The sequence below is a fragment of the Temnothorax curvispinosus genome, unplaced genomic scaffold (assembly GCF_003070985.1).
Source record: "Temnothorax curvispinosus isolate PA1 unplaced genomic scaffold, ASM307098v1 QBEX01014331.1, whole genome shotgun sequence".
Classification (NCBI taxonomy): Eukaryota; Metazoa; Arthropoda; class Insecta; order Hymenoptera; family Formicidae; genus Temnothorax; species Temnothorax curvispinosus.
Window position 1 is genome coordinate 319,345 of NW_020224111.1, and position 27,365 is coordinate 346,709.

The 27,365-nt window shown below is 41.7% G+C and overlaps 2 protein-coding genes across 8 annotated transcripts in view; one reads left to right on the top strand and one right to left on the bottom strand.

The window, feature by feature from the left end:
• Positions 1-1,612, top strand: part of LOC112464608 — a 3,795-nt gene extending 2,183 nt beyond the window's left edge. The window contains exon 2 of the mRNA XM_025031720.1: positions 647-1,612. Within this exon, the coding sequence (XP_024887488.1) occupies positions 647-1,551 (905 nt within the window). The 3' untranslated portion in view covers positions 1,552-1,612. The remainder of the gene's footprint in view (positions 1-646) is intronic.
• A 728-nt stretch (positions 1,613-2,340) lies between these two features.
• LOC112464599 (ras-responsive element-binding protein 1) overlaps positions 2,341-27,365 on the bottom strand; it is a 125,519-nt gene continuing 100,494 nt past the window's right edge. For 6 of the 7 annotated variants that reach the window (XM_025031701.1, XM_025031700.1, XM_025031699.1 and 3 more), the window contains 3 exons: positions 10,804-10,883; positions 6,035-10,501; positions 2,341-5,837 (listed from right to left, as the gene is read on the bottom strand). In XM_025031701.1, coding sequence (XP_024887469.1) covers positions 5,241-5,837; positions 6,035-10,501; positions 10,804-10,883 — 5,144 coding nt within the window. In that variant the 3' untranslated portion in view covers positions 2,341-5,240. Of the gene's footprint in view, positions 5,838-6,034; positions 10,502-10,803; positions 10,884-22,139; positions 22,971-27,365 lie in introns of those variants that run through there. The other variant, XM_025031703.1, reaches the window with a different exon arrangement.

Here is a 27,365-nt window from a genome sequence, read left to right on the forward strand (position 1 = left end):
CACTTTTCCAAATTCTGGTGTCTCAGGTACTTTTGTCCCAAGTTTTGGGGATCTTAATCAATTGCCTACGAAAGATGGCTCAGTTTCTCCGCACGAGCCCCTCTCGTGCGGCTGGGCGCAATCTGGAATATAAAAATTCCTGTGGTCAGGTGGACCCGGTTCTCCGTAGTTACGAGTCTGGCGCTTTACAATAAGACCACACTGCGCCTCTGGCTGAGGGACAAACCAAAAACATTTTTTTCCGAGGATATATCCAAGTCTTAGAAACGCTGGGATAAGTGCGTTAAAAAGCAAGGGAACTATGTTAAAAAATGATATAATTGTACATTCTTTGCTGTGTTGTTCTAATACATTATAGATTGCGGATAATTATTGACCGTCCTTCGTATTTTAAAAATTCAATTTTTACAAAACTCCGATGCTCTTTAACGAGGATTTGTACGTTTTTTAATAGATTTAACAATTAATATTTCTCCGGTATTAAATAATTTAATTCTATGTTAAATTTTGCTCTACAATATTTTCCGCTTACAAAACGGCAAATATTTTATTGATTAACAGTCGCAATTTTTAAATTATTATAAAATTATCATAAGTCTTTATTGTCATTTTAATTTTATAATAATGCAAATAATTAATTCCACAGAATCGAATGACCAGTATGCAGCCTCGTATTTAAAAACTGGCAGCACACGCGGTGTTATGTACCAGATGAAGCTCCTAACTTGGATCACATGGAAGCTCATGTGCAAGAACAACGCAAGTATCGGTAATTGGTGGCTGGCCACGGAGGTGTGCGATGCGCGCGGATTTCACGATCTCGTCTTGAAATACTCCCCTGATGGTACGTCAAATGGAGACGGAGGCACCTCTGATGGAAAATACATGTATCGTTTCATGCAAATCAAGCACAAGAGGTCCTTGGAAAAGAACGCCAATATCACTAGTTATCATTTGACATCCAAGCATAAGTTACATCGTCAGGGCAGTCTGATTTACCTGTTTAAAGCCTACGTAAATATGCTCGGCAACTTCGAGAAGATCACGCCCGATCAAATCGTGGACTTGACGATCTTCACGAATATGGATATTAATGCATTTAAATTCCTGGTGCCTGTGGAGGGCGACAAGCTCTACGGATTCGAGGGAAAAGGCAAGAGATATCGCATTGACATAAAAGTCTTGAAGAAGGAGCCAGGAATAATGATATGCCTGTACCACATTATGCCGGACGACAACATCATATTTGGGTTCCTGAGGAAACTGGTGTTCGCGGTGTGTCAACCCTCCGAGCCCGAGTTGGAGGAACTGATCGTGAAGGAGATGGGCAAGACCTTCAACGTACCGCAAATCTTCTACGATAACTTATATAAGAATATAATCAATTGGTTTCTCGTTTACGACAACGGCAAGGCGCCGTATCTCACCGAGAACCACGTAATGAAGTACCTGAAGGACACGCAGGATATGCTGTGGGAAGCGAAGAAGACCGAAATGCTTGTCGATCCAGTTTCGAAGATTGCTGATAAATTAAAAGTGTTGTCTTTGTAAAGAGATGGAGTTCACTCTTTGTAATCTTTTGTTCCTTTGAAACAATATCCTTTGAAACAAAGTATAGTGTCTTTTTCTATCTATTAAAAGAAAGTGATATGAGTTTTTTTTTATTTTGTATTTTTCGCATGATATATGAGCGAATATATCTTCTATCTAAGTTTCACATTAGAAAGATTATGTTATTTAAAATGAAATAAAATTATATAAAATGATATAAAATGACATAAAATGATATAAGATTATTTTATAATACCTATCTGTTCATAATGTCAAGTCTAAAGTTTTAGAGAGAACAATATGAGTAATACTTGATCGACTCTTTAATTTAAATTTTAAAATGCAATTATATAGTACAGATATACTGTGTCATGTCGGCAATATATAATGGAATAGTAAATTGGTACATCTATTAGATATCTATTCGATTAGATGTTGATTTTCGCTGAGTAGATATCGTGTATATCATCGTATAAAAAAATTATTATTAATTCTGACAATGCTAATTTAAACCGTAAGAACTATAAAAGATAATATTGGTAACACATAAATTACTTCACTTAACTTTTTTCTTATCGTAGTTTTAGTTATTGACGTAAATCTTTTGGAATTAAATAACTTAATTGTTAAACCACGAAAGGAATTGCAAAACATTTACTTTAAGAATTTATATGTCGAAAATCTAAAAATTTTTGTTTGTAGATTACTTTAAAGGAGTTCGATAAGGATTGTTTAATCCTTTAATAATGAAAAGGCGCAAGGAAAAATAAAAGCCTGCACACACATTGGTTCCATTGCATATCGTTTATTATTATTCCTGATTTAAATTAGAGAATATAACTTATTCATGTACACGTGCGCTACAATGATTACTTGGTATCATAATTTTCACGACAGTCGGGGAAGGAGAAAATGTCACTCGAGGGGTTTCAAACGGACTCGGTCGCTTCGATAAATATAACTTTCCTTCGTTCGCCTACAGCATACGTATGCGCAAAGAAGCCTTAATTAACGTGTCTGCGCGTGGTGTGTCTATCGCAGGATATCTGTAAATTCGGCCCGTTTGCGAAGCTTGGGTCTTTTCTTCACGAAACTGCAGACTGCGACGCTTCGTAAAGAGACTGGACCTTTCCTTTTTTGTATGGACGGGGGCTGAATCTGTAAACATCCTACGACAAAGACATCGCAAGGGGATGCGCCAGGAAGAGATCAAGAACGATGTTGTTGGACGTTATTCCCAGCCTCGGTTTCGAACTTGGCTAAAACGTATTACAGCCATGTACAATCGTCTCCGTTATAAAATAATAAATATCGTATATCTACGAATATATGTGTGTATGTACGTGTGTATGTGTGAAGACAGGGGCAGAGGAGGAGATCGAAGAGGAAATGTGATGTAAGTAGAGACGATACGAGACTGCGTAAAAGCACAAACGAACAACAAAGATGGGGGTGGACAGGGGAGTGTGAAGGAATAGGAAATACAAATCGTTTCCCTTTGGCCTAGTTAAATCTGTTGTCTAACTCTCATTTCTCGCTAATCTAATCTAATCTAAGTATCTATACCTATGTCAATAGTTTTAATCATTTGGTATAATTGCATCTGCGAAAGATAACAGGGCTATCTATGTACACTAAGATCCATAACACACACACGACGAGACGTTGTCAAATTTAATTGATTGGTAGTGATATAAACTTCACTATATATATATTGCTCCGCGCGCTTTCACATATCCGTTCTGTGTGAAGATTGCATCTCGTCTCGCTCGCGAAAAGTCTCGTCGAAAAGAACAATAATACAAGATCAATGCGATTGGTATACGTATAGCCATTTGCGATCCGCGATCCTTGAACGAGCGAGTTCCCTTACCACTGGCGCGCAAGATCGATCTCGAGATCTTCGCGCGAAAGTCACGGTCAGAAACGCGGTCCCACGGGACATCCCGAATCGCGTTCGCCAAATACATCACGGCGGTCTAACGACTAAGTGCTAGTCACATTCACACCCTAAATTAAAGTTTTTTTTCTCACTCTCATAGAAGTATATAACTAATAATAAATAAGATCCTAGTGCGTATGGCTAACTTAGAATAATTCATTGCGTAAAATGAATTCATCTTTGGATTTAAATGCAGCATCCGCGTCGCAAAGAACGCGACGTCCATTCGCAAGTCCAGCCTCCTTTCACGAGAGAGCCTGGTTTTCTTTTCTCTTTTTCTTTTTCCTTTTTTTTCCCTCGACTCTTCATACTCGAACTTCACTCATATTCCGCCGTAATTATGAATGAGATTGTTGAGGATCCGCGATCGCGATCGTACGCCTAATACTGCGCGTGAGATGAATACAAACAACATATATAGATACGCGTTATCTCACGATTCCATAATGCACATTTCATGACGTCGCTGATAATAATGCATTTGATAACTGCTTTTAACGCGCTCGGGGCGAAATCATGATGCATCCGCGAACAATATGGTCGTAATCACATCAAATCTTAAATATATATACTCAGATTGTTACAATCCCCAGAGGATATATATAAATATGTATATATAATATGTACACACACAAAACACACACAATAGGCGAGGGTCACGAAGAACGCGTTTCTCGTAACGAAGGCTCGAGGCATCACGAAGGAATTTATGTCAGAAGCGTGAATGATTTAGATGCGTTGATAAAAGAGGAAGATGCACCATGTTACGTTTCTTTCTTTTTTTTTCTTAAATCATGTTTTATTGGCGATTGAACTGACAAATGGAATACACAGCGCGTGTACTTTTTAATAATAAAGAAAATGTACGTCATGATAGCAAATAATATACTTCGCCGTAGCTCACGGCGAATGCCTATGCAGAAAATAGGCGAATCGCGAGATGAATCGAAAGGAACTTGTTGAAACTGCGTCCTTAAACTTCTACAAAATCAGGGATTGACTTTAAGAACGAGTGCTTCTATTTTTTTTATATTTTTATACATTAAAGTTGTATCCTATTGTACAAAATTAAAATTGTAAAAAAAAAGTAAGATTTAATTGAGAACGTTAGTTCAAAGTAATAAAAATTGATTTGCGTAAGATGAGTTTCCTATCGATTCATTCGCATCATCCACTTTCCGCGATGTAAGCAAACTCGTTGACAATCCCTGTGTGTGTTCTCGTTAAGAACCGTAAAATTTCATATCGTATGCGGCATATAATGACACTCCGGCTACTGCTCGCATCAGATTTCATCAGATAAACTTCGAAACACTATTGGTGTTTTATATAATACGAACACGTGCACGCAAATTGATAAAGAGTATAAGGCACGATCGTGAACCTTAAACAGAGAATCGAAGAATCCGATGAATAATCTAAAGGCATCTTCTGTGCTCTCTCTCTCTCTTAAGAACGAATAGGAGAAAGTGGCATGCGATCAGACGATGACGATACCCTCGATCCTCTAATGATCTTTCAAACACGTTATGACACAAAAGCAGAAACTACAATTCCGCTTGTTTGTCTATTCTTAATTTGCCAATATTAAGAGATGCCAATATTAGTCGATTAATATCAATTAACATCCCGAGTTTCGTGCTTGACGTTTAACTACTCCCAATCCAATCTATAACTGTTTTCACGTAATTTACGTGTCTGATCGCGTTCCGCTTCTCTTTGCCTTTCTACGCGATTGATCGCCCGATCATTCGCTATGGTTGACCCCCAACAACTTTGCCGCGTCGTCCGCCGAGCTCAAGAGAACCTTGTCGAGCAAACCTTTCTCGCGTATCCCCAGCAAATTGGAGATCAGGTCGTTGTCCCCGCTTTCGCTGGGTACTTCCGCGGGAGGCGGGGGAGAAGACAAGGAGGCTGAAGCGGCGCCCTGAGGACCGTCGTTTGCCATTCTTCCGCTGAGAGTGGCCATGTTGTCGTAGTGATTGTACCGCATCAGGGCGCAGGGCGCCGCGTCCGCCGTTGCGACCGCCGCGACGGTCGGCAGGGAGATTCTGTCCTGGGTGCGGGGCCTGCTGGTGTTGGTGGAGATCGGCGAGTGCTGCTGACTCCTGGGGGTTATCGTCGGCGGCTGCGCGGGCGAGTTCTCCTCGTCGCCGCTGTTGCCTATGTACATGGCGGAGTCCACCGACTCATGCTTCTTACGGTGACGTAGCATGCTGTGCTTGAGCGTGAACTTCCTGGTGCAGATGTCACATTCGAAGGGCCTCTCGCCCGTATGAGTCCTCATATGACGCCGGAGATCCTCCGCGGACCAAAATCGTCTCATGCAGAAAGCGCACACAACCTGGAGGGGGATAAAAAAGTGTCACTCCGATCGTATTATCGAGCAATGCAAACTAACGAAAGCACCAACGAAACGCGTATTCGATATATTGTCCCTATTTATTTATTTATTTTATTTTTTACGCGAACCATGTTTGCACCGATATGCATGATGCTCTTAGAAATCTTTTTAGAATCAGTTCCCTTATACCTTATTACCTTTCTGTTGCTGTAGTCGGGAAAACGGCCTTTCTTCTCTTCTCCGTCGCTGGGATGCTGCAGCGACGCTAATATCTGATCCTCGGTCGCGTCTATGATCGTGGCCGCCATGTCGAGGGCGCCCTTGGCCTTCAGCATCTCGTACGAGCGCTTGTGATTCATCTTGATGTGGTCCAAGCACTCCTGGCGTTCCGAGAAGCCGCTGTCGCATAGGTAACATTTGAAGGGTACGTCGCCGGGACTCGGCGATAATCTTGGTGATTTGCGCAACCTGGTGGCGTCGTTTATCGAGAGGGACGCGTTAGAAGTCGGCTTCGCGGCTTCGCGGACGACGGACGAGGTGTTCTCCATGTTGTCGGACATGCTTGATGAGCGACTCTCGTAATCGCTCTGGTCGTTCTGCGCGGCGCACTGCGGCGGGCTGTTCTGCTGATCGCTGGACTCTGATCTGGACGCGAACTTGCGGTGCTTGCTCGACCGGTGCTTCTTCAGGTTGCCCAACGTGGCGAACGTCGAGCTCGGGCACTGATGGCATTTAAACGGCCTCTCGGGCACGTTCCTCATGGAGAACGTGTTGCTGCCGTTGCTACTGCTGCTGCTGCTGGCGACCACCTGAGCGTCAGGCGAAGACGAGTTCCTGGCACGGCGCATCTTGCTCGCCTTCGCCTTGTGCTTCCTCAGCAAGTGGCGATCGCAGTTGGACTTGGTGGTGAAGTGATGCGAGCAGTGGATGCACTGATACGGCTTCTGGCCGGTGTGGGTGAGGATGTGTCGTCTCAGCGACGAGGTCCACGGGAATTGGCGCTCGCAATACGGACATACGACACGATTCGGCGCCATCGAATATGCAGACTTCTTCTTCTTTTTCTTCTTCTTGTTCGAGGAGGAATCGTTCCCAGAGTTCAAGGAGTTCATGGAGTCGGACTTCTCGCTGCCAGAATTGTTGCCGCTGGTCGACGCAACGGGGCCCTCCTCGTCGCTCAGGTCTTGCGGCTGAAATTGCTGGTATTGCTGTGACGCGTTGTCCAAAAGCTTCGAGACACTCGCGAGATCGGGCGTTCCGTCTTCGAGTTTACCTTGCTCCCTCTCGGCGGATTCGGTCATGGTCGTTTCTTCAGCGCGTATTGATTTGCTTTCAGAAGCGGCAGATTTCTCCGGATTGGCGCTGTCGATGTTACTTCGCGCAGTCTGCTCGCCGGGGGTCTCCTCCGAGGTTTCCTCCGCGGGCTCAGCCGCTTCTGTCTTTATGACGATATCTTTGACACTTTCATTATTTTCCAACTGATCTCTCAGCAAACTCGTGCTAGGCTCACGCTGAGCTTGCGACTCCTGAGCGTCCCGATCGGCCAACTCTTCGTCTATCACCATCTCGTCATCCGAATCATTGTCATCCATTTTATTGACCTTCAGCTGTTGCGCCAGAATCGCGTACTTTACTTGATCCGAGATGGGATGCGTGCCGTAGTCCGTCGACGTGACCACCGGCGTGTCGACGTTCGGAAGAATGCTCGAATATGATTGAGCCACCTGCGAGGTTGACGGACCAGTATTTGGTACCATAGTCGGATGACTCGCGGGTGGTCTGCCTCTGGTCGAATGTCCGCCACGAGGTCTTTGGCTCCAATACTGCGGATGCTGCTGCTTGATGTGCCGTTCCATGTTGCTCCTCAGCGTGAATCTCGCCGTGCAGTGCTCACAGGTGAAAGGTCTCTCGGTTCGGTATCTGCGCTGCTTCTGCTTGGGGATCAGCACTCCGTTCTTGAGTACCATCTTCACGGGATCATTCGACGGGATCCCGTCTGTTTTCTCGCGGCTCGGCGCGACCTGGTTGGTCATCTGCGCGCTCATCAGATTCGCGTAGGCAGTCTGCTCGCTCGAGGTTTGCAGGGTGTCCCTCGATTGCGAATATGCCGTGTAACTGGTGCTGGGTAGTGACGGATCAACCGAAAGTGTGCCGCCGCCGGTTAACTGCAAACCTCGAACCAGCTCCTTCTGCAGCCTGCCCTTCGCGGCCAATTCCTGGCTGAACATGTGAGGACTGAGGAAGTACGGCGGTATTACACCACTGGTTAATGTGCCAAAATTGCGATAGATAGTATTCGCGTAAAGCGTCTCCAGCGATGTTGTCGGTGAGCTCTCGCGTGCTCTGTTCAACAGGGCTTGCGTCAGCAACAGCGCTGGGTTTGTGGCATACAATTCCTGCTGATTATTCTTAAACCGCTTCTCCTCCTGCAAGCTGGAATCCTCGTTCTCCCTCTTCCGCTTCCTACTCAGATCCAACACATCCATGGACAGATCTAACGGACAGTCCTCCCCCGAGCTCAACCCGGAGCTTGTCGAGGGCTTCGTCAGGTTCATCGGACTAGCTTGAATTCTTTGGTGTGTATCTGTTTTGGTATCACTGACTAGAGACACGCTGCCGTCCGACGAGCCCGACTCGACGTCGTCGTCAATCTTCGAATAATCAGATTTCACGATTAGATCGTGAGACAAATTTGCTTCGTCGGCGCTTTTTTTTACGAGATTGAGAGCCTGCATCTTCACTCTGGCGAACGTGTCTGACTTCTCGTAGTGAGTCATCAGCATCTCAGCGCGGATGTTCGACGGTCCAGGATTACAATCCATCGCTATAGGCGGATAATGTATCTGTTGTTGTTGTTGGGGAGTCTCCTCGCGTTCATTCGGATAAATAAGCGTCTTCCGCACGTCTTCCCTGATGACTCTAGGCGAGCTTCTTTCGATGTTTTCGTTTGTCGAATCCTCGCTCGGATGATAGATAAGTGCGTTCTTAACGTCCTCCTTGCTGATCATCCCGTGACGATTCTTCACGTGCCTCTCGCAATTTGCTTTGGTAGTGAACGCATAATTGCAGAGAGAGCACTCAAACGGACGGTCGCCGTTATGTGATCTTAGATGCTTCATCAGGGCCCCCTTGTCGGCGATCGTGAACGGACACATATTGCACGGATACGGCATACCCGGTTCCACGTTCATATGCGCGCGATTGTGTCCCTTCAACGCTCGCAAATTGGGAAATACGGATGTACATAATCTGCATGGAAATTCGCCCTTCAGCTTCATTTTCCGGAATTCCGCAGTGAAGGCGTCCTGCGCTTCCTCTTCGTTGAACTCGGACGAACAGGTGCCCGACGAGCCTGAAGAGCCAACGTTCGGATGGAACTTGATGTTGTTCTCGGGCGTGCTTGCATCCGACCGAGGAAAGGTCTGCAGTCCATTCAAACTGACAGACAGGATGCTCGGGATATCCGCTAGATCCTTGGTCTCTTTCAGCTCCCTGATCTCGCTCGATTCCCGTGGATCCTTCATTTCATGCGCCAAGGACTTGTTCTGCAGATCCAGCACAGCGAAGAAAATCTCGCGCTTCGTCTTGGAGTCGTCGGGCTGCGGGCTCGGATCATCACGCTCTGTTTCGAGATTATTGTTGGTACTGATGTCGTTGTTATTGTTGTTGTCGTTGCTGTTTCTCTTGTTCTTGTAGGGGCCTTTACACTCCTTTTCGTGGGCCTGCTGGGCTTGCCTGCAGGGGAACGCGTGCAGGCACTTCATACACTGAAACCTGTTGGCCTCGCCGGAGGCCGGCCGGTGCAGCTCACGCTCGCACATCGCCCGAGCGATCGTCGGGAACTTGATGGACGAGAAGTCGATGAACGTCAGATCCCTGAAACCGTCTACGGTGTTGTTTTTGCTACGACTGTTGTTGCCCTCCGGATTCTTTTTGTAGTGTCTCATCAAACGATGGAGATTCAGCGCGCGATGATTCTTGAACGACTGATTGCAGGTCTCGCACGTGGCCGGGGAGCCTGGATGCATGCGCTCCATATGTGACTCCAGAATCGCGCTGCTCGCGAAGTCCTGACCGCAGATCGGACAGCCGAAGGCCTTCTGCTCATCCTCCGGTCGACACCTAATCGTCATCTTGGTATTGTTCAGAAGAATCTTGTGCCTCCTCTGATCTTCCATGTCGCTGACGTCCTCGTCCGGGCATTTTCGCTTGTTCGCGCGGTTGCTGGGCGACGGTTGCTGTCGATCGTCGATCAGCTCTGGCGAGTTGCGCCTGGTTATCTCGTTGTTATTGTACTCGTCCTGGCTCGTCGCCGCCGGTCTTTCCGAGCCGCTGCTGCCCTCGGAATCCGTGCAGCTGTTCGGCGACACTATCCGATGAGTGCACCTCACGTGCCGGTTCATGTTGCCGTTCGTCGTAAACGACATCTCGCAGTACTTGCACTTGAACGGCCGCTCGCCGGAATGTACCAGCACGTGCCGGTCCAGCGAGCTCGCCGAACTGAGCACTTTATTGCATACGCCGCAGCTGTAGTCCTCCTCGCCGCTGCAGTCCGTGCTGCGAGGTGAATTGTGGCCGCGTAGATGATTCGTCAGTTCGTGGGAACTGGAAAACACCGACGGACACGTCGGGCATGGATGCGCGCCGTTTTCCGACAGCTCAACCTACATTTTCGGGGAAAAATATACGATATTAAACATACATACAGTACACTGTCACCTACAATCGCAATTTCGTTAACAGTGCGAAAATAATTCGCGTTGATAATTTGTCTTTAATTCTGATATAACGTTAAGTAATAGTAACTTCTAATTAACGAGTTATTCTAATTCATTAACTGATTTCACTAAACTCTATTAAAATTATTAAGTTTTTTAAATTAAAGTTATGATGTTTTTTTTAATTTATTAGCAATATATCAATTTTTATAAACTTTGTACGTATTGAAATATATGAATATACTTACACTTGATGATGGTGATGCAGCATCAATTTGCGTTTCGTTTTCCTGTTCCTGCAGATCGGGTCCATTCTCGGGTCCAGTCACTGCAACACATAAAATGTAACATTTAGTTTAATGTGTATGTCAGAACATTAAATGTGAAATAATTACACACATCCCACAGATAGCACAGTGACGTCAATAAATGACGTATTAATTCCGTTATAATGCCGTCTTAATGACGTTAGAGACGGCATTATGACGGAATTAATACGTCATTTGACGTCACTGTGCTATCTGGGATATAATTATACACCTACGACATGAAAAATAAATTTCTAGTAAATTATAATTATTAATTAACAATCGTAAATATTAGTTTACTTTTATTAAAATATTTTATTGAAAGTATTTGAACGTGAATCATTGAGGAAATCGAACTTCACGTGTGATTTCATATGGTTCCTCATTCATTTCTCAGACAGAGATTTCAAGAAGACTGGAAATACCCGCAGAGCAAGCGCGACTTCTCTGGACCACAAATCTGCTGACGAAACAGGAAAACCGACATGCTTCGGATATAACGAAAGAGCAGTGAGTTTATGAATTCAAGCTAAAAATAAAAAAAGAACATGCGTGGTGTATGTGAAATTGTCGCAAGAATATAATTCTCTCTAAATAAATTTACATTGCGGTTGCATATAATCAACTGCAGTGTCTTTAATTCGTCGTTTATCTCTGTTCCGTTTATCTTTTTTTTTTCTCTCGAAGTAATGCAGTAGTTTGCATCGATTATTTATACATTTATACAAATAAAGGTTCTGGAAAAAACGTTACAATGCAATAGGCGCATAAAAGAAGTGCAGTAATCGCTACAACTTCTCGAAGAATATTTTCTTCTTATCTATGATCGCAGAATAATCTGTGAAACCACCTGGATCGCGAATATATATGCAACAGCATAAATTAGCGTATCGCAATTTTTCGAGAAGATCACTGAAAACCGTCAGCAACGGCGAGAGAATCACGTTTCGGATCGTAACGTCCTGCCGCTACCAGGAATGGCACAATTCAAATTTCTTCCGCGGTATAGTGATGCAAAATGTGTGTCGGAATATATATCACGCTAACTGATGCGCGCTGGCCTTAAAAACCGCGGATAAACAGGAGCCACCACCGGATCCGCCGGTGTTGCGTCTCCGGTTTAGCCGTACTGGGTAAAGAACTGTGTCAGCGACAGGACAGGACACAAATCTGACTAAGTATTCCGGAAGCTGATACCCAGACCGAACCGCAGATGGAGCCGGGACAATAACACTTATCAACGTCCTCGCCCGACGTTCTGACCGCACTCGCGGCGGTCTTTAGTCTATTTACACGCGTTTGTCGAACGCAGCGAGCATCTTGAGAAACCAGCGATCAGACTGAGGTTTAGAATGCGAGATGAGGTAAAGTCAGGCTGTGAGCTGGTACGCCGAAGGAAACTAATGTTTTAATTGTTTTGATATTCTGCTATCAGAAGAGATCGAAGTTCGTTCAAAGTCAGTCTCGAAAGCAGAATCCTTATTTGGAACACGTAATATAAACTATGAGAAACTATGAGAATCTGCGACTAATCACATATGGCAGGATATTTTTCGGTATTAGTTGCTTCAACGTTTGTTCGTCAATTTTTGGAGGACTGAAACTTATTTACTCTGTAAAACGATAACATTATTTTTGATATGATAGAACAGAACTGTGACAAGATAATTAGGAATTTTCTTAGATAATTAATCGAATCATAATAATAAAATTTAATCATTTTTTATATTCAATTCTATTGCTCTGATAGAAAAATGTCCCGCTAAATTCTAAAATAATCAGGAATCAATTTTGTGATTTTACTTTTTTTGTGATCGTGTTTTATAGCCATAAAACTTCTCAGTACCTAGAAAGTTTGAATTATACCTTTTTCAAAATAAGTGTATTACTTTGAGAAATCATAGTTTCTTAAAAGGTTCGACAAGCTTCCTATTAATAATATGAGATAAATCTTTCGACACTAAAAATTTTTATGTACCTAAATTGCCTTATTCGTAGAATTATCCCAAACAATACGTATATGTCTAAAAAACACATCTTGAAGATATCTTCAAGATTTTCTGAGAAGACGCCTGAAAGAGTTGTTTTAAGACATTTTTGAAAAATGTACAGCTATTTACATTATCAACTATATTATCGATTATACGACATGGTTCACAACGACACAATGAAGACAAAGCTGTTTGGAAACGTGTTAATAAAAGGAAGAATACGAGACACACAGAGTTTGATCAAAAGTTGAGTACCTAATAAATCGGTATATCAATAATTTTACAAAACTTTGTTAACAACAAATCTGATCTCTGTTATAGATAGATTGTTATCAAAATTATGTAAATGTTAAATTATTTATATACCGATTTGTCATACAACGATAGTTCCTCTTTCGTATTTTTCTTCTTGTTAAAATGCGTTTCTGTATTATTAATTTTTATTTTACAATATGTTTAAGTGATTAAAAATAAAACGCCTTTTAAACGTCTTATGTGACGTCTAAAATCAGGATATAAGGCATCTTAAAGACGTCGTAATATTATATGAGATATTTCAAGAACAATGCCTCAGTCTCAAAGATGTATCTCGAAAGCACTGACTTATGCATTTCCTTGAATTTTCAGAGAGAGAAGAGCGAGAGAGAAAGAGAAGAAGAAGAGAAAACAAAACAATAGCACATATTGACTCGATATCGTCTTTCGAAATAAGTAACTAGATTGACTGTTTCGTCACCTTTCATATACAAAATTTCAATCCACTTAAAGAATATCAAAAGTAGCAACTTTCCATGCAAACACAGAGATGAAGCAATTACTTTTTTTTTTTTTTTTTTTGTAAAATCGTAAGATTACGATCAAGCGATTGCCAAAGATATTTGGTAGCTCATAGTAAATATCAAAAGAAATAGATTAAAGAAGTGGAAAGACATCACAAATCTTATAACATCGGTATGTACTTTATTTCGACAGAACATTAAATAAGAAAAGACAATAGTACTAAAAGATAAGATATATGAAAAAAAAATTTTAGTCCATTTTTCGGTAGTCAGGTCTGTTTAGATTTAAATCGAAACTTATAAATGAAAATTATTCTTTTAGAAAGATGCTTTTAGACGGTTTTTAAATTAATAAATACATATAAAATTTTCGAAATTATTAAGAGAGAGAGACAGCTAGTGAATATACAAAATTGAAATCTTTAGAAAACGATCCAATCCGCTACATAATATTTCTAAAAATATTTCCCAGCATCTACATACAAATGCGTCTGTTTACTCTCTCGGGTAATCACGTTTAATGGAACGCTTGTTATCAAATAATGACTGTGCAAAACATACAAATATACATGTGTATCTCATGCAATACTGCATGGATATCATGTTAAGCATAATACTGACACTTTTAATACTCGAAGAATCGCAGTTTGCAATTTTGCATTTGCATTTGTGCGCTTTCCGGAATTATCTCGCTAAATCTCGATATGCATATCTTACAATAGCGCGTTAATTGCTTATAATAGAGAAGAGGTATAATTTTACTCACACGTTATAATTTCAATTGAAACAATAATATATGAATTTTTATGGACTGATATGTTTCGGTTCTATATCAATTTAATGTCATTATCACGATTGCTATAATTATGTTCAAAAAATATAAGCATGTTGAAATTATGTATCGTAGCGCGTATCAGACATATATCATAATTTATCTTCCGTGATACCGTGAACACCTGAATCCCTTTAATATCGCTTATTTACACGTGTTATTCGCCGATTGAACGACCACATAACTGGTCGTCATGTGGTCCCAAACCTGTTCGACGGCCGTCCATATAGCGTAGGTACCTGTCGGCAGGTGAACTTTATTCATGCGCGTAAATCACGCGCGCGCGTGCACATTCTGGTCAAGTGTGGAGAAACGAGTCCGATCAACTTCGTCCTGCGGTTTGACGCGTGCCTGATCGTTAATGACTCTTCACCTCTTGCCACCAGTCCTATAACTACTTTTAATTGAGCAGCCACTCAAGTATACGCGTGTATCGTTAGTATTTTTTTATCATATATCATGTTCGTAAGAAAGTAGCTTCCTGATTTGTAAATCGAAATTTGCCGATGTCTAAAAATAACTATATAAAAATTAACTATTATAATTGCTAACTATTATAATTGCTTTTATAATACTTCAAGTGTGGCTTTGCGATACTAACAATTCAAAAACGCGACCTCCATTGATAGAATATTCTCTATATAATGTTGAATCTGATCATCTGATATCAGAGATGTGAGAACGCATAGCTAAGAGAATAATGTCGCTCGAATCGATGACGAGAAACGCATCGCAAGAATAGAAATCGGTTTCCTTGGTTCATGGAACGTCATAACGATTAGTCTGCCGTCACATCGCGATCGTTAGAAATGGAAAGCACGAGGGGGAAAGATTTCCAATTGCGAAACTCCATACCAAATTTCACCGAGGCAATTCCTCCGTGTTTGAGAAATATTCAGAAAAAAAATTCAGTGTTATTGTAATTAAACAATACAGATTCTGAAAGATCAAAGAGTTATTCGAATCTATTAATACGTTAAATCGATCAGCAAAATGTCCGCTTCTCTCCTTTTGCGTTTGCATCCTTTTTAATGATCAATTATCTTTTACTTATAAAAACGCATTTTGCCATTCTATACAATATCTTGTGAGATAACATAAACATGTATGATAACGTAAAACATCTTCGTGATAGATTTACATAATAAAAAAAAATATATAGAGGTAAAGCAAAACTTTGCGAAGATGGGATCAAACGATTAACTGCGCTTAATTGTTGGGATTAAATACACTTTAAATTGAATAACATGTAGATAACATCACGAATATTTTACACGTGAATTTTCGCTCGAAGATGACGCAAGAAGAAACAATCGTGTCGTTAGTAAAACTGCGATCCGTCACAAATATATGAAAGCAAAATTTGATTTTTATTCTATTGTATTAAACTTTCCATCGTAAAATTCTGTCGAATCTATGCTTTCTATATTTTAATATAACTAGAATATATAAAAATTTGTTTCATGTGCATTAATGGGACATCGCGTGCATGAAGTGTGCACGAGCCGAGAAAGAGCCTTCAATGTCCTCTTTCTCGGTTCGATATCGAAAATTAGAAGAGAAAGTAGGAAACACACGAAATATTATATAATAATAAACAAGCAATAGACAATGGCTCATACTCTCATCTCTCTTATTTTAGCGATAAAAGCGCGCATTTATTTCTGAAATGTTATAATTCATGTTACATGCACTATAGCATCTCAGAAATAAAAGCGTGCTTTTATTGCTAAAAGAGAGTTGAGAATATGGGGCAATATCGCTAATACATATCGCTCCGGAACAGAGCACTTAAAAATTAAGTTAAAATTGAAGATTGAAGAATATGAACAAATCAATATTATGACTTATACGAAGATACGAAAAGTTCAGTAAGATGCACGAGCGAATCGTCTAAGGGACCGCGGGAAGGGCGAGTCCCGGTAATCGCCGCGGTTTCAAGGGATTCGCGGACGAGCCGGAGGACCAGAACGCCACGCCTATATCTGCATTGCACCCTCGCGGGGACCTCGCCGGGGGAACCTTGAGGGAAAAAGGGAGCAGTGTCATGCCCGCGCTCGGGGGCGTACATGCGCATTTCCGTTCGCCGGCATGGGAACCGCCACCTACGAATCGTAGGATGCTGCGCTGAAGCAGCTACGCTAGCTGGGCAGAGAGGGAGGGTGGGGAGGGAGAGAGACCAACGACTCGGCATCGTACCGCGCCGCCATTGGCCGCCTCTCATCTTTCCCGGAGCCTTTTTTTATCTTCTTCCTTCCCCTCCGCTGCCACCATCGCCGCCCGCCGTACTCCGCCCCCTCCATCGCGTCGCCCCCCTCGTTCCCCCCTCTTCCACCCGGCTGTCCCTGCTTTTATCTCGCTCGCGCTCGCCTCTTCGCCTGACTCGCCTCTCTTTATCACGCCAACTCGGACATACCCTCCGCTCTTTCTTGCGCTCTTATCTCGCTCGGACGTGCTCTCCGCTCCTTCTTTCTCCTCTAGCTCCCTCGCTCTTTCCCCGTCCTTCTCCTGTCCTTCCGCTCCTCTTTCTCCCTCCCCTTTTCCGTCTCTCTCTCTCTCTCTCTCTCTCTCTCTCACTCCGTCTCACATTTTCTTTCTCGCTGCCGACATCCGTTTGCCGCGCGTCGCCGACGATCACGCTACGCGTTTTTCTACTCTTCGCCTTCCTTCCTGCCCCGTAGCCGCAGACTCACTACTGCGCGCCTTGTCCTTTCCTCCTTCCAGCCCTCTCTCCCTCCACGTCTCTTCCCACCCTATCCTCGTAACCCTGCTGTCCCGTATATCTGTCCCCCTTTTCACCTCCCTAACATCTTTCTCTTTCTCTTTCGACGGCGGCGCCTTTTTCCCTCTTCGTCATCCTCCCCTCCCTCTGTCCAGTTCTCCCTCATCATCCCCGCTTCTTCCACGCTCGGATACACCCACGCACCACGCGGGAGAAACAAAGATGGCGGTCGGCTAGTGTGTTTCGAGAAGTCGTCTCTCTGACAACCTTGGGTTTACCCATCCGTAACGCACCCTTCGCTCGTACCTGCGAGCGACTACTCCGGTTGACGCATGAATAATCTCTCTACCCCCTTACTCACCTCTCTCTCTATCCTTTTTTTTCTGTTATTCTGTTGTCGGTCTCATTGACGATACCTGCGATCGATCTATATACACGCGTTTTTCGAAGGACACAACGACTGTCCGAGGTAATTCCTCAAACAAATATTAAACAAGGAATTTTAGTTTTTCTTATATAATGTATATAATGGACGTCGATTAGACGAGCGAAATGTTTTTACGAAAGCTACGAAAGCATTTCTTTATTATGGAATATTTCGCTTAAATTCCTTTCGTTTTAAAGTTTTATTATTTTCTTAATCAAATAAGTTCATTCAAATCGGTATCAAACTTGAGTAATTATTCTATTCTATCGATATTTCGTAGAACAGTGCCGCTAGTTAGTGGCGCTAATTGCTTTTAATTAACAAATTGTCTAATATTTAAATTCGTTTTTCATACAAATAATAGATTTATTCAATTTAATTCTTTTAAGAAGTAAATAAATTTGATATAATATATAATATAATATAATTATATATAACTAATTATAGAGCGAGATATATAGATTCTTAACATTAATATAGAATAAGAAATATTTGAAATAGGATAAATTGGTTACTGTATCTTTTAGTTGGTTACTTATCTCGTTTTATTTCTTACGAATTTATATCGCATACGAAATTATATCGTGAAGTCGCGAAAATAGAACTGATGTTAAAAACAGAAAGATGTTCAAACTGCGTATTAAAAATGACAAAACTTTCGTCGCATTCAAGTTTTTATTTACAAATTGTGCGGTTTCTGCAATTTATATTAATTTTAAGTAATTCCTGAAGTTTTCGAATAATCTAACAATTAAAATAATCAGAACTTTCCGATCTGTGTTCTTAAATTCGAGTCTTTTAAAACTATTAGATCACGTAAATCGAATTTCGATTCAATTCACAACCTTACGATTTCACTACGATCACAAAATGATATAATTTCTAGTTGCATCACTCGTGAATTTTATTGATTTCTATATTTCTGTCTTAGATACCAAGACAGTGAGTTTACAAATTTAAATTTAAGAAACATTTTAAATTTAAAAAAATATTTTATATAAACGAATATTTAAAAAAGAATGAAAACCAGTTTTTATCTTCGTTTCCGATCTGTGGATACTCCGGAGAAGCGATACGATGAACAACAGGCACGTCGATGTGCGACAAAGAGAGAGAAAGAGAGAGCGAAACCTTCTCCTCCGAAAAATTTACTGCCGCGGGTCATTAATTTCACGATCGACCAAGGGTGAACGGTTTGAGGTGCCACGAAGGATGTCACGCAAAGTACCCTCGTCGTCTCGTATATACGTGGCCCAACCGAGTGTTTCCGCATGTACCTCGACGCGGTTGTCATACCTACCTACCTACCGCCACGCCACATCTATAGATTGTCGCCGTAATAATAAGACCTATGCAAATCCTAGACCGACCTTACGACGCCTTGGGGGGTAAGAGGCGGAAAAGCGATGATAGGTGTGGTTGACGGACGTCTGATCTTTAACCGCGAGTATAAAGATCGATCATTATCCGCGTTGAGTTTTTCGCTAAAACGTAATTTACTTCCCTTGGCCAGAAACCAACGCGAACGATAATTTGATCATTTCGAGCGTGAGATGGACCATTGAATTTGTCAATGATATATATAAGCTCAAGATACAAAACAGGAAATATTATAAAAATAATAAATTCTTCTATTTGATGAGTAATATTGAGCTCTTGATTTAAAAAATGAAATTGGTTGATAAAATCTCTCCGTAAAATACTATGTGTTATTGTATATTATTGTATATTATTATTGTATTATTAACAGCGTATTGTTACATGTACAAGAAAAATTATTCAATCTCCAGTATCAATTTTTAATAATATTAATTTGTCGCTCAGTTTTGATGAACTTTTAAAAATGAGATTTGTAACATCGCGCGAATCTTTTTCTACTCGGCTCATGACAAAGCATCGCGTTATTTCCATCGAATATGATAAATTGCATAGTCCTAGTTTATGGCGCTGTTCCAAGAAAGATCCACTAACTGCTCCATATTTACCGTGCACAAAGTAAAGCCCACTGTCCTATTTTTCGCACAAAGCAAGCTCTATCTATTAATCACTGTGATATGCAAAATTAAATATTGAAAGCTAATTTTTCTCAAAATCATTGTTTCAAAGTATCTTTTACTAAATATCGACGCAATTTTATCTGAACGCTGTTAATTAATATTATATAATGTGATAAAACCATTATCCTTTAAGTTAAGTTAATACAAAAAATAAGAGACGTATAAAAAAAGTCTAAAAATGTCGCAAAATACAATGTATATATGCATATTAATTAAGGTATATTTAAATCAATGAAAAGTTAAGCACCAAGAATATATACGTAATTAAATCATCTACCTCCATCAAGCGCATTAAAATTTATTTGCTAACATAACGATTACACTTTTTATCAATTGATTCGAGAAAGATATGTGAGTATATTTATTTCGACATGATTGATTTATGCATACGTATCCGGGATATTCGTTTACTGCTTTAACTTTGAAGTTATCACGAGGAGAGAACTTTCCGGGAGAGAATAAACGCGTGCACTTTCTTGTCAAATATAAACATCGCTAATTAATCTATCTCGCTAGCGAAGGGCGCCCCTTTGCTGGGGTGAAAAAGGGAGCGGTTGACTTTCCGCACCACACCCTAATCCAGGCTTCATGCTCGTATAATCCTTGTGCTCTGTCAGGAAGAATGAATCTTTTTTTCTGGATAACATTCATCCGCGCGTCATAATACGGGTCCAAAATATTTAACTTTAACTCAAACATGAACTCAAACGTCATGTGCATTTTGTCAAAAACACTCATTATAAAAAATTTAACAATTAAAGAACAAATATGAAAAAAAAATACAATTGTTATAAATTCATCCAAGAAATTTTAATGGCAATGAATTATTAATGCTGGATGAGTAACACTATTGACATTATTAATTTTCCATTGCTTCTAATCTGTAATTTGAAGAAGTTTGAGACAAAACTGATTACAATCAGTAGATTAAAATCAATTGATTGTAAACACATTTATATAATACCATTAAAAAGGAGTTATAATCTTAAAATATTTGCTGAATTTTAGCGCTATATCACTAACATTTAAAACACTCGACAACACATTTGTTAATATAACACATTATTCATTCAGAGATAAACAATTTCAAAGAAAATATCATAAGTCTTCAAGTAAAGTTAGAGAAACCTTGCAGCTTCTTTCTTTAGGTACTGTAGCAGACCGCGCGTTTTAACCTTTTAGAAATCGCCATACCTCAAAATATATATCATATCTTCACAAAATCTTATTTATTAATTATTCATTCATCATCAATCTTATTCATCGTGGGAATTTTTATCCGCGAGCGACATATTTAGGAAGTATAGAGTTTAAAGATCGCTCGGACTTTTAAGTTAAGTGTCTCGATACCGTGCGTGTGGATAAGAAAGATCCTTTTGTCTTTCTCGGATTGTCATTCACAAACCGTTCCGGTTCACCAATATATAACGACTGGAATTTCGACACGTCACCCGTCGCGACGTGTAGTCCCGTTGCAACCTCTGACATTTATACGAACTACCCCCTTCTGCCATTATCATCCAGAGCATCGATGAGACATGCCGCTCGTGACAATCGATCGATAAATCATTCCCGGAAAAAGGAGATGGTCGAATATCGGTTAATTCGCACGGAGAAACAATATTTGTACATCTCACTCTTCCCCCCCTTTCCTTCCCACAGTTTCGAACGATTTCTCAGTACTGACGAATAATCTTCGGATCTCGTATTCTCGATATTTCTCGGGCGTTCGAAATAATCTTGAGAGGCTCAAGTCCTCAAGATAAAGATAAGTTTCTTCATCCGAGGCTGTAACGAGAGACGTTACATCCTATTGTGAGCTTCAGTTAGGAAAACAGCTAAAACTTAGGTGACTAGACAAGGTTGTGAGTTTACCGCAAAGATCGAAACTGCGAATCCGACGCGATTGAAACCACCTCGCGCGACGCACCCCGCGCTTTGCGTCGTCAATAACAATTGATATAATCTCCGTTATCTCGGTAAGCTTCCTTCGCGGACTCTCGTAACTCAGCTCGCTCTGAAGATCGGCCACGAGGAGAGTGAGTGCGGCGCGACTCTGTGCGTGATCTATGCATATTATAAAATTACACGTGACGGCGACATGCGGACGCGTATACACGTGTGCGTAAGAGAGACACGCTATTGCACTTACGAACGAAGTGGAGTATTGAGCAGAAAAGCTTAACACTTATTTAAAACAAAAAAAAAGGGACGCGAGGAATCTTTTGATCGACTTCCAGCGCAAATTACACATTGCGGGATTCTTCGCGAAGAAGAAGAAGAAGAAGAAGAAAAAGAAGAAAAAGAAGAAGAAGAAGAAAAGAAGATAGGTTGCTCGGTGACGACGCAACGCGCGTAAAAAGCGTGATAAACACTACAGATGACTCCGAAATCGGAGTATTTATCGGAGTACCATTTCTCGGAACTCAAGGTCCCCGCGACTTGGCGCGTAACGGAAACGAACGTACCTTTCTTCGAGTAATCCATGATGCTGGCTGTCGCCGCGAGTCCGCGAGACGGCGGGCGACGTTTCGGTCGGCAGCCGCCGCGGGATCACACCGTCGAGAGAGATCCGAACTCCAGCATCCGCGTAACTGATTTATATAGCACTTGAAAAAAAACACCAGTCCGCTACCATGCACCCGGATTTTCCGGAGTACGTCAACGCGAGTGCGAGTGCGACGCACCGCCAGGTACACACTCCGATGATCCCGCCGACGCACTCCGCCTCCGAGAGATCCGAATTATCCGCTACCGCACCGATAATGGAAACTCGATATCGCGACGCCCGCCGAGTCGCGCATCGTATGCGAGGTACGATCCGCGAAGAGAAGCGCGTCACCCCGCGATCATCCTCCCGCACCGATAAGAGAGTATAGAGATCCGCGGCGCGGCGAGTGATCGTGGACGATCGATCGAGTGCCCCGTACCCCGGGCACGGATGTTCTGCTTCACCGTTTCTCGATTCCGCTCGTCACCGCTCGACGCTCAGCAGCGCACTGACGACTGACCGCGTGTACCGCTCCGTGGTCGAGTCGACGTCTGGGCGCACACGGTGATCCCGAAACGAGAGGAGCCCTCGCGATCCTCGGGAGAGGAAGAAGCGGGGGCGGAGGTAGCGACGGCGGCAGCGGCAGCGGTGGCGGTGGCAGCGCCGGGGTAGGGGAGCGTAGAGGGTGGGCGGGGGATGCGATCCTCTCCGTCGAATGCGCGTGGTGGTGGGGGGGACGGGGAAAGAGAGGCACGACGAGAAGAGAGGACCGCGAGATCCATGAGAATGGGTCACGACGGGCCGACTCACCGCGCAGCAGTGCCTCTGACAATTTCTCTCGGCTCGCGCCGAGGCCTCATCATCCCTTCCTCCGATTGGTCCGCTCCGTCCGTCTCCCTCTCGCGCCGCGCCGCGCCGCGCGCCGCTTCCCTCTCGCGCGATCTCGCTCGCCCGCACGGCGCGAACTCCGCTCCGCTCCTCTCCTGGCTCTCTTGCGGTCATCCCCACCGCGGCCAACTCCCCCTGTCCATCCCTTCTACCCGCGCCCCCGCGCGTCCCCGCACGCTGCCCCGCCCCGCCTCGCCGGCGTTCCGTTCGACATCTACGTGGGTACATCAGGTACATGGGCGCTCAAATAGAAATATTCTTCGACCGGTGGATTCTTACGGTTTTTTTTACCTCTCTTCTCGAGATTCTCGCTCTGGTCCTACGTCGTTGACCTTTTTTCGATCATTTTTGTCCCCGATACTATACAATAATACGTGAGTACCTAGAATATCGGAGCTTTGCTCTACTATTTAGAAGAGAATAGAATCTTAAGAAGATATATTGGATATTGATGACGAAAGAGAGGGGGCAGATCTATCGATACCATCTAATTAAAAATTAATTTGCGCACCGTTTGACTGTCTGAAAAATGAAATGTTTCGCGTGATGATTTTAAACTGCCTCAGGAACTTAGCACTAGAACTACCGGCGATTAATTTCCACCATTTAAATTTTTTTTAACGGATGAGGGAGAAAGTATAAATTGATCAATTTAATCATTTACATATTGCAACAAAAGTAGAAGGTTTCAGAAAATATACTGTTATAAATTTGAGTAATTACAAAAAAATACAAGCCAATCATTTTGATAGTTTGATAGTTCAAGGGGTTTGTGAAAAGGGTGAACTTGGTGAACGACAAATTCTTGTGTCGAGATGTGTTTGAGATTGGGGTACGTTGACGTTATAATTATAGCAATTGCTTAGCATGACAAGCAAAATTTACGCATTGCATCTATATGTTCTATACTTATACCTATTCAATGTACAGGTCATAATTATTAGCCATAGGATCACATTGTCGACGATATTTTGAAACGCTATCTTATTTATCTTAAAGATTTTACCGTTAACGGCAAATATATTTCTATTCAAATATTTTTCTTTACCCTTTACCCTAACAGGTTGAAACAAAAAACTTCAGAATGTAAATCCACCACTGTGGATTGTAAGCACATATGAAGGTACCTCTTATCGTAGAAAAAAATATTTGCTTTTTTGAAATTTCTACGTCAGTATCTAATGCAATAAAGCGTAATTGGATACATAAAAAGAAATCAATTAAAAAACGTGACTTCTTCGATAAAGCTGTATTTCTAAAGAAATCATCAGAAATAAAATTGCACAAGTCTGTTGTTTAATTATCGTTTAATTATCGAAATCCCAAAACGCAAAAATTTAGTTAGTCCCCTCCTCCTACATAATTTTATGTAATCAATCTATCGTTTACAATACAATATTTGTGAAAAACTATCTTATAATATCCACGTCGAGGCAAAAGATCGTACAATATTTAGAAAGAAAAAATATTTGTTTTTCCTTTTCCCCAATCCTCTCACCGTGAATCGTTGGGATGATACCCTATATAACACCCTGTACCACCGTACCACGGTGTCCCTTCTTACGGACGCCTATGTGCAAGTACGTTTTTCCATCGGAGGAAACCTTCGCCCTTCTCACCTCTCGCCGCTTCCCCTCGCTCGCTCTCTCGACTCATGTCTCTTTTCAGGCTCTTCTTCCCCCACTTGTTCTCATGCTCTTCGCGGTGCCCCTCTCTCTCTTTTTCTCGACGGCGCCGCGCCGCGCCGGTGTACCGCCGCTACGCGAAGCGACTCGTATACCTCGTCGTATACCTCGAGCCGAGTCGGCGCCCGACGCATCTGCCACCCACACCAACGCGACCACCCCCCTCGACGGATCGTCTCTTTGCCATCTACGTGCTCCGCGTCTGATGACGACGCGCCGTTTCCCTCCTGGAAGCGATGGGCGAGCCCGCCGGCTCCGATTCATCGATCTCTCACCTGATTTAGTCTCTCTATCTCGAAACCCAATTCGCTCCCTCCGCCGCGCCGTCGAGAAGCTAATGAAATTACTCCCGGAGCGGTATCGTGCGATACCGCGGGATAAAAATATCGGGAGGGGGGGTGGGGATCCGTATCGGTCAAAGCGATAGAAAGTAGTAGAACCATAGAGTGAAAAATGATCGTATATAGTCGTACGCGCGAACGCGCCCTGAAAAGAAATCTGCAACAACACGTCGAACGTGTTATTCAAATCGTTATGACCGCTCACGGCAATTTTTCCGATAAGACACAAGGTCAACGTCATCGGACGGATGACGTTGTTTGAGTTTCATAGATAATGTACGAGCTCGCGACAGTTTCGCCAAAACGTAGTGGACGACGGCTAGCCGATGCGCCATTTACGACTTTGATAAAGTTGCTAGAGAGGATACGCTTCACTCGGAACTTATAAAAATTTTGTATTATTGACATATTTCACGCAAGTATATCTCATGCGAGATTGCAACGTCACGACAGAGAGGCAACCTTACGAAATGATTAGATGAGCAATAATAATTACAATAAACCAATACAGTGTAATAACAATAAATAAATAAATAAAACATATATATGTATATATATATGTATAAAAAATATATATATATAAGGTCGTAATATCTTTAATTTCAACTGCGGAATATCCAAACAAAAACGATGCGTTATTGTCGAAATTACCTGGACCAATGTTTTATCATCCTGCAAGCATCTTTGTATTCTATCATTTTCTTTACCATGTTTATTAGCTTTACCACTAGTCTTTTTCAAATCATAATAGACTTGCGAAACCATTTTCATGGAACAAAAGTAGTGTCCGAGGATAGTTGATTTCGGGGCCCTATGAAGATCAAACACCGAAAAGTGAACCTATTACGGGAACGTTTACCTATGCAAATTTCCTATACCTGGACCGTAGTCCAGGTAACATAACGTTTTCACGAGATCAAGTCGATGAGCAGATGCTGAGACCAGAGGCGAGACAATAATGGGACCGAAAACGGACAACCCATTGTCAGCAACTGCAAGATTTGTCTAAAGTAATGTCGCGAACAAAAACGAATGACGCGGATAAGATTAACTACTTCTCTTAATACCTGACAAGGGCACAAAAAAGACGGTCGGGATTTTGCTCATACTGAAGGGTAAGAAAGCTCGTGCAATGAAGGTAATAGAGTAAAACCTTGTAAAAAGTGGACGGATTGCAATATATTGCACTGTTTGAAACAGCCGTCGAAAACACATAGTGGTGTTACTGATATCCTTCAAATAATTGTCGGATCAGGCAAAGAAATTCGAGAATAATTGTTGACCGAACTTGCGAACTTAATTATTTTTCACGGTACACTAGTTATTAGCGACAACTCTTAATTCCCGACTCTCGAATCTCAAATCTCAAATCTGTCGCACCGGGTCGATGTTAGCTTCTTAAAAACATACACATACATGCACATATACCTTATAGACACTCACGTACACATAACATTTGCCTCAAAATAAATCATAAAAGTCGTGTTACTACAGCTATACTGATCAATAACGTACACTTTTGTAGAAAGTGATTTAAGTTTGAATTTCCAAATGTTAAGAAACGTATTCTAAATAAAATAATTAGAAATATTCCCAAAATTCTTTGGAATACCTATATATATGTGAAATTTATATCATTCTGGACACATACACATACACAAAATTTTCTGTAAAAGAAATTTGATACATAATATATTTAGATGTATTAACAAACAAATAAAAATCTATTTTGTTTATTAACATGAGAAATTTGCAACTTATATTTTTAATGAAATATAAATCTTTTGCATAATTTATCCTATTATTATAGTTTTAAGTATCAGCCACATAAAATTAATTGTAAGAATATATGAAGAAATATTTTCTCTCCTTTTTAATAACACACGCGCGTGAGCACACGCACACACACACACACACACTCTCTCTCTCTCTCTCCCTCTCTCTCCTCCTCCTCTTCCTCCTCTCACAAATAGGTCTTTAAAAAGACATTAAGACATAAAGTTCAAGAAAAATAAATGTAGATATATACGTATATAATTATCTGTAGGACTGTCTGCAATAGCAGTTTGATTTTGTGTAATACACTCGCACATTAATCTTACAATCAGATGAATATTTATTTATTCTTTCTTCTTTCTACTGTCATTTTTTTTTATTCGAATAGATAGCCTTTTTCATCTCTCTTGAAGTATCGTCTACTTTGCACGTGGTATCGTATTTAAATACGACGCTTATATATATGTATATATATATATATATATATATATATATATATATATATATATATAT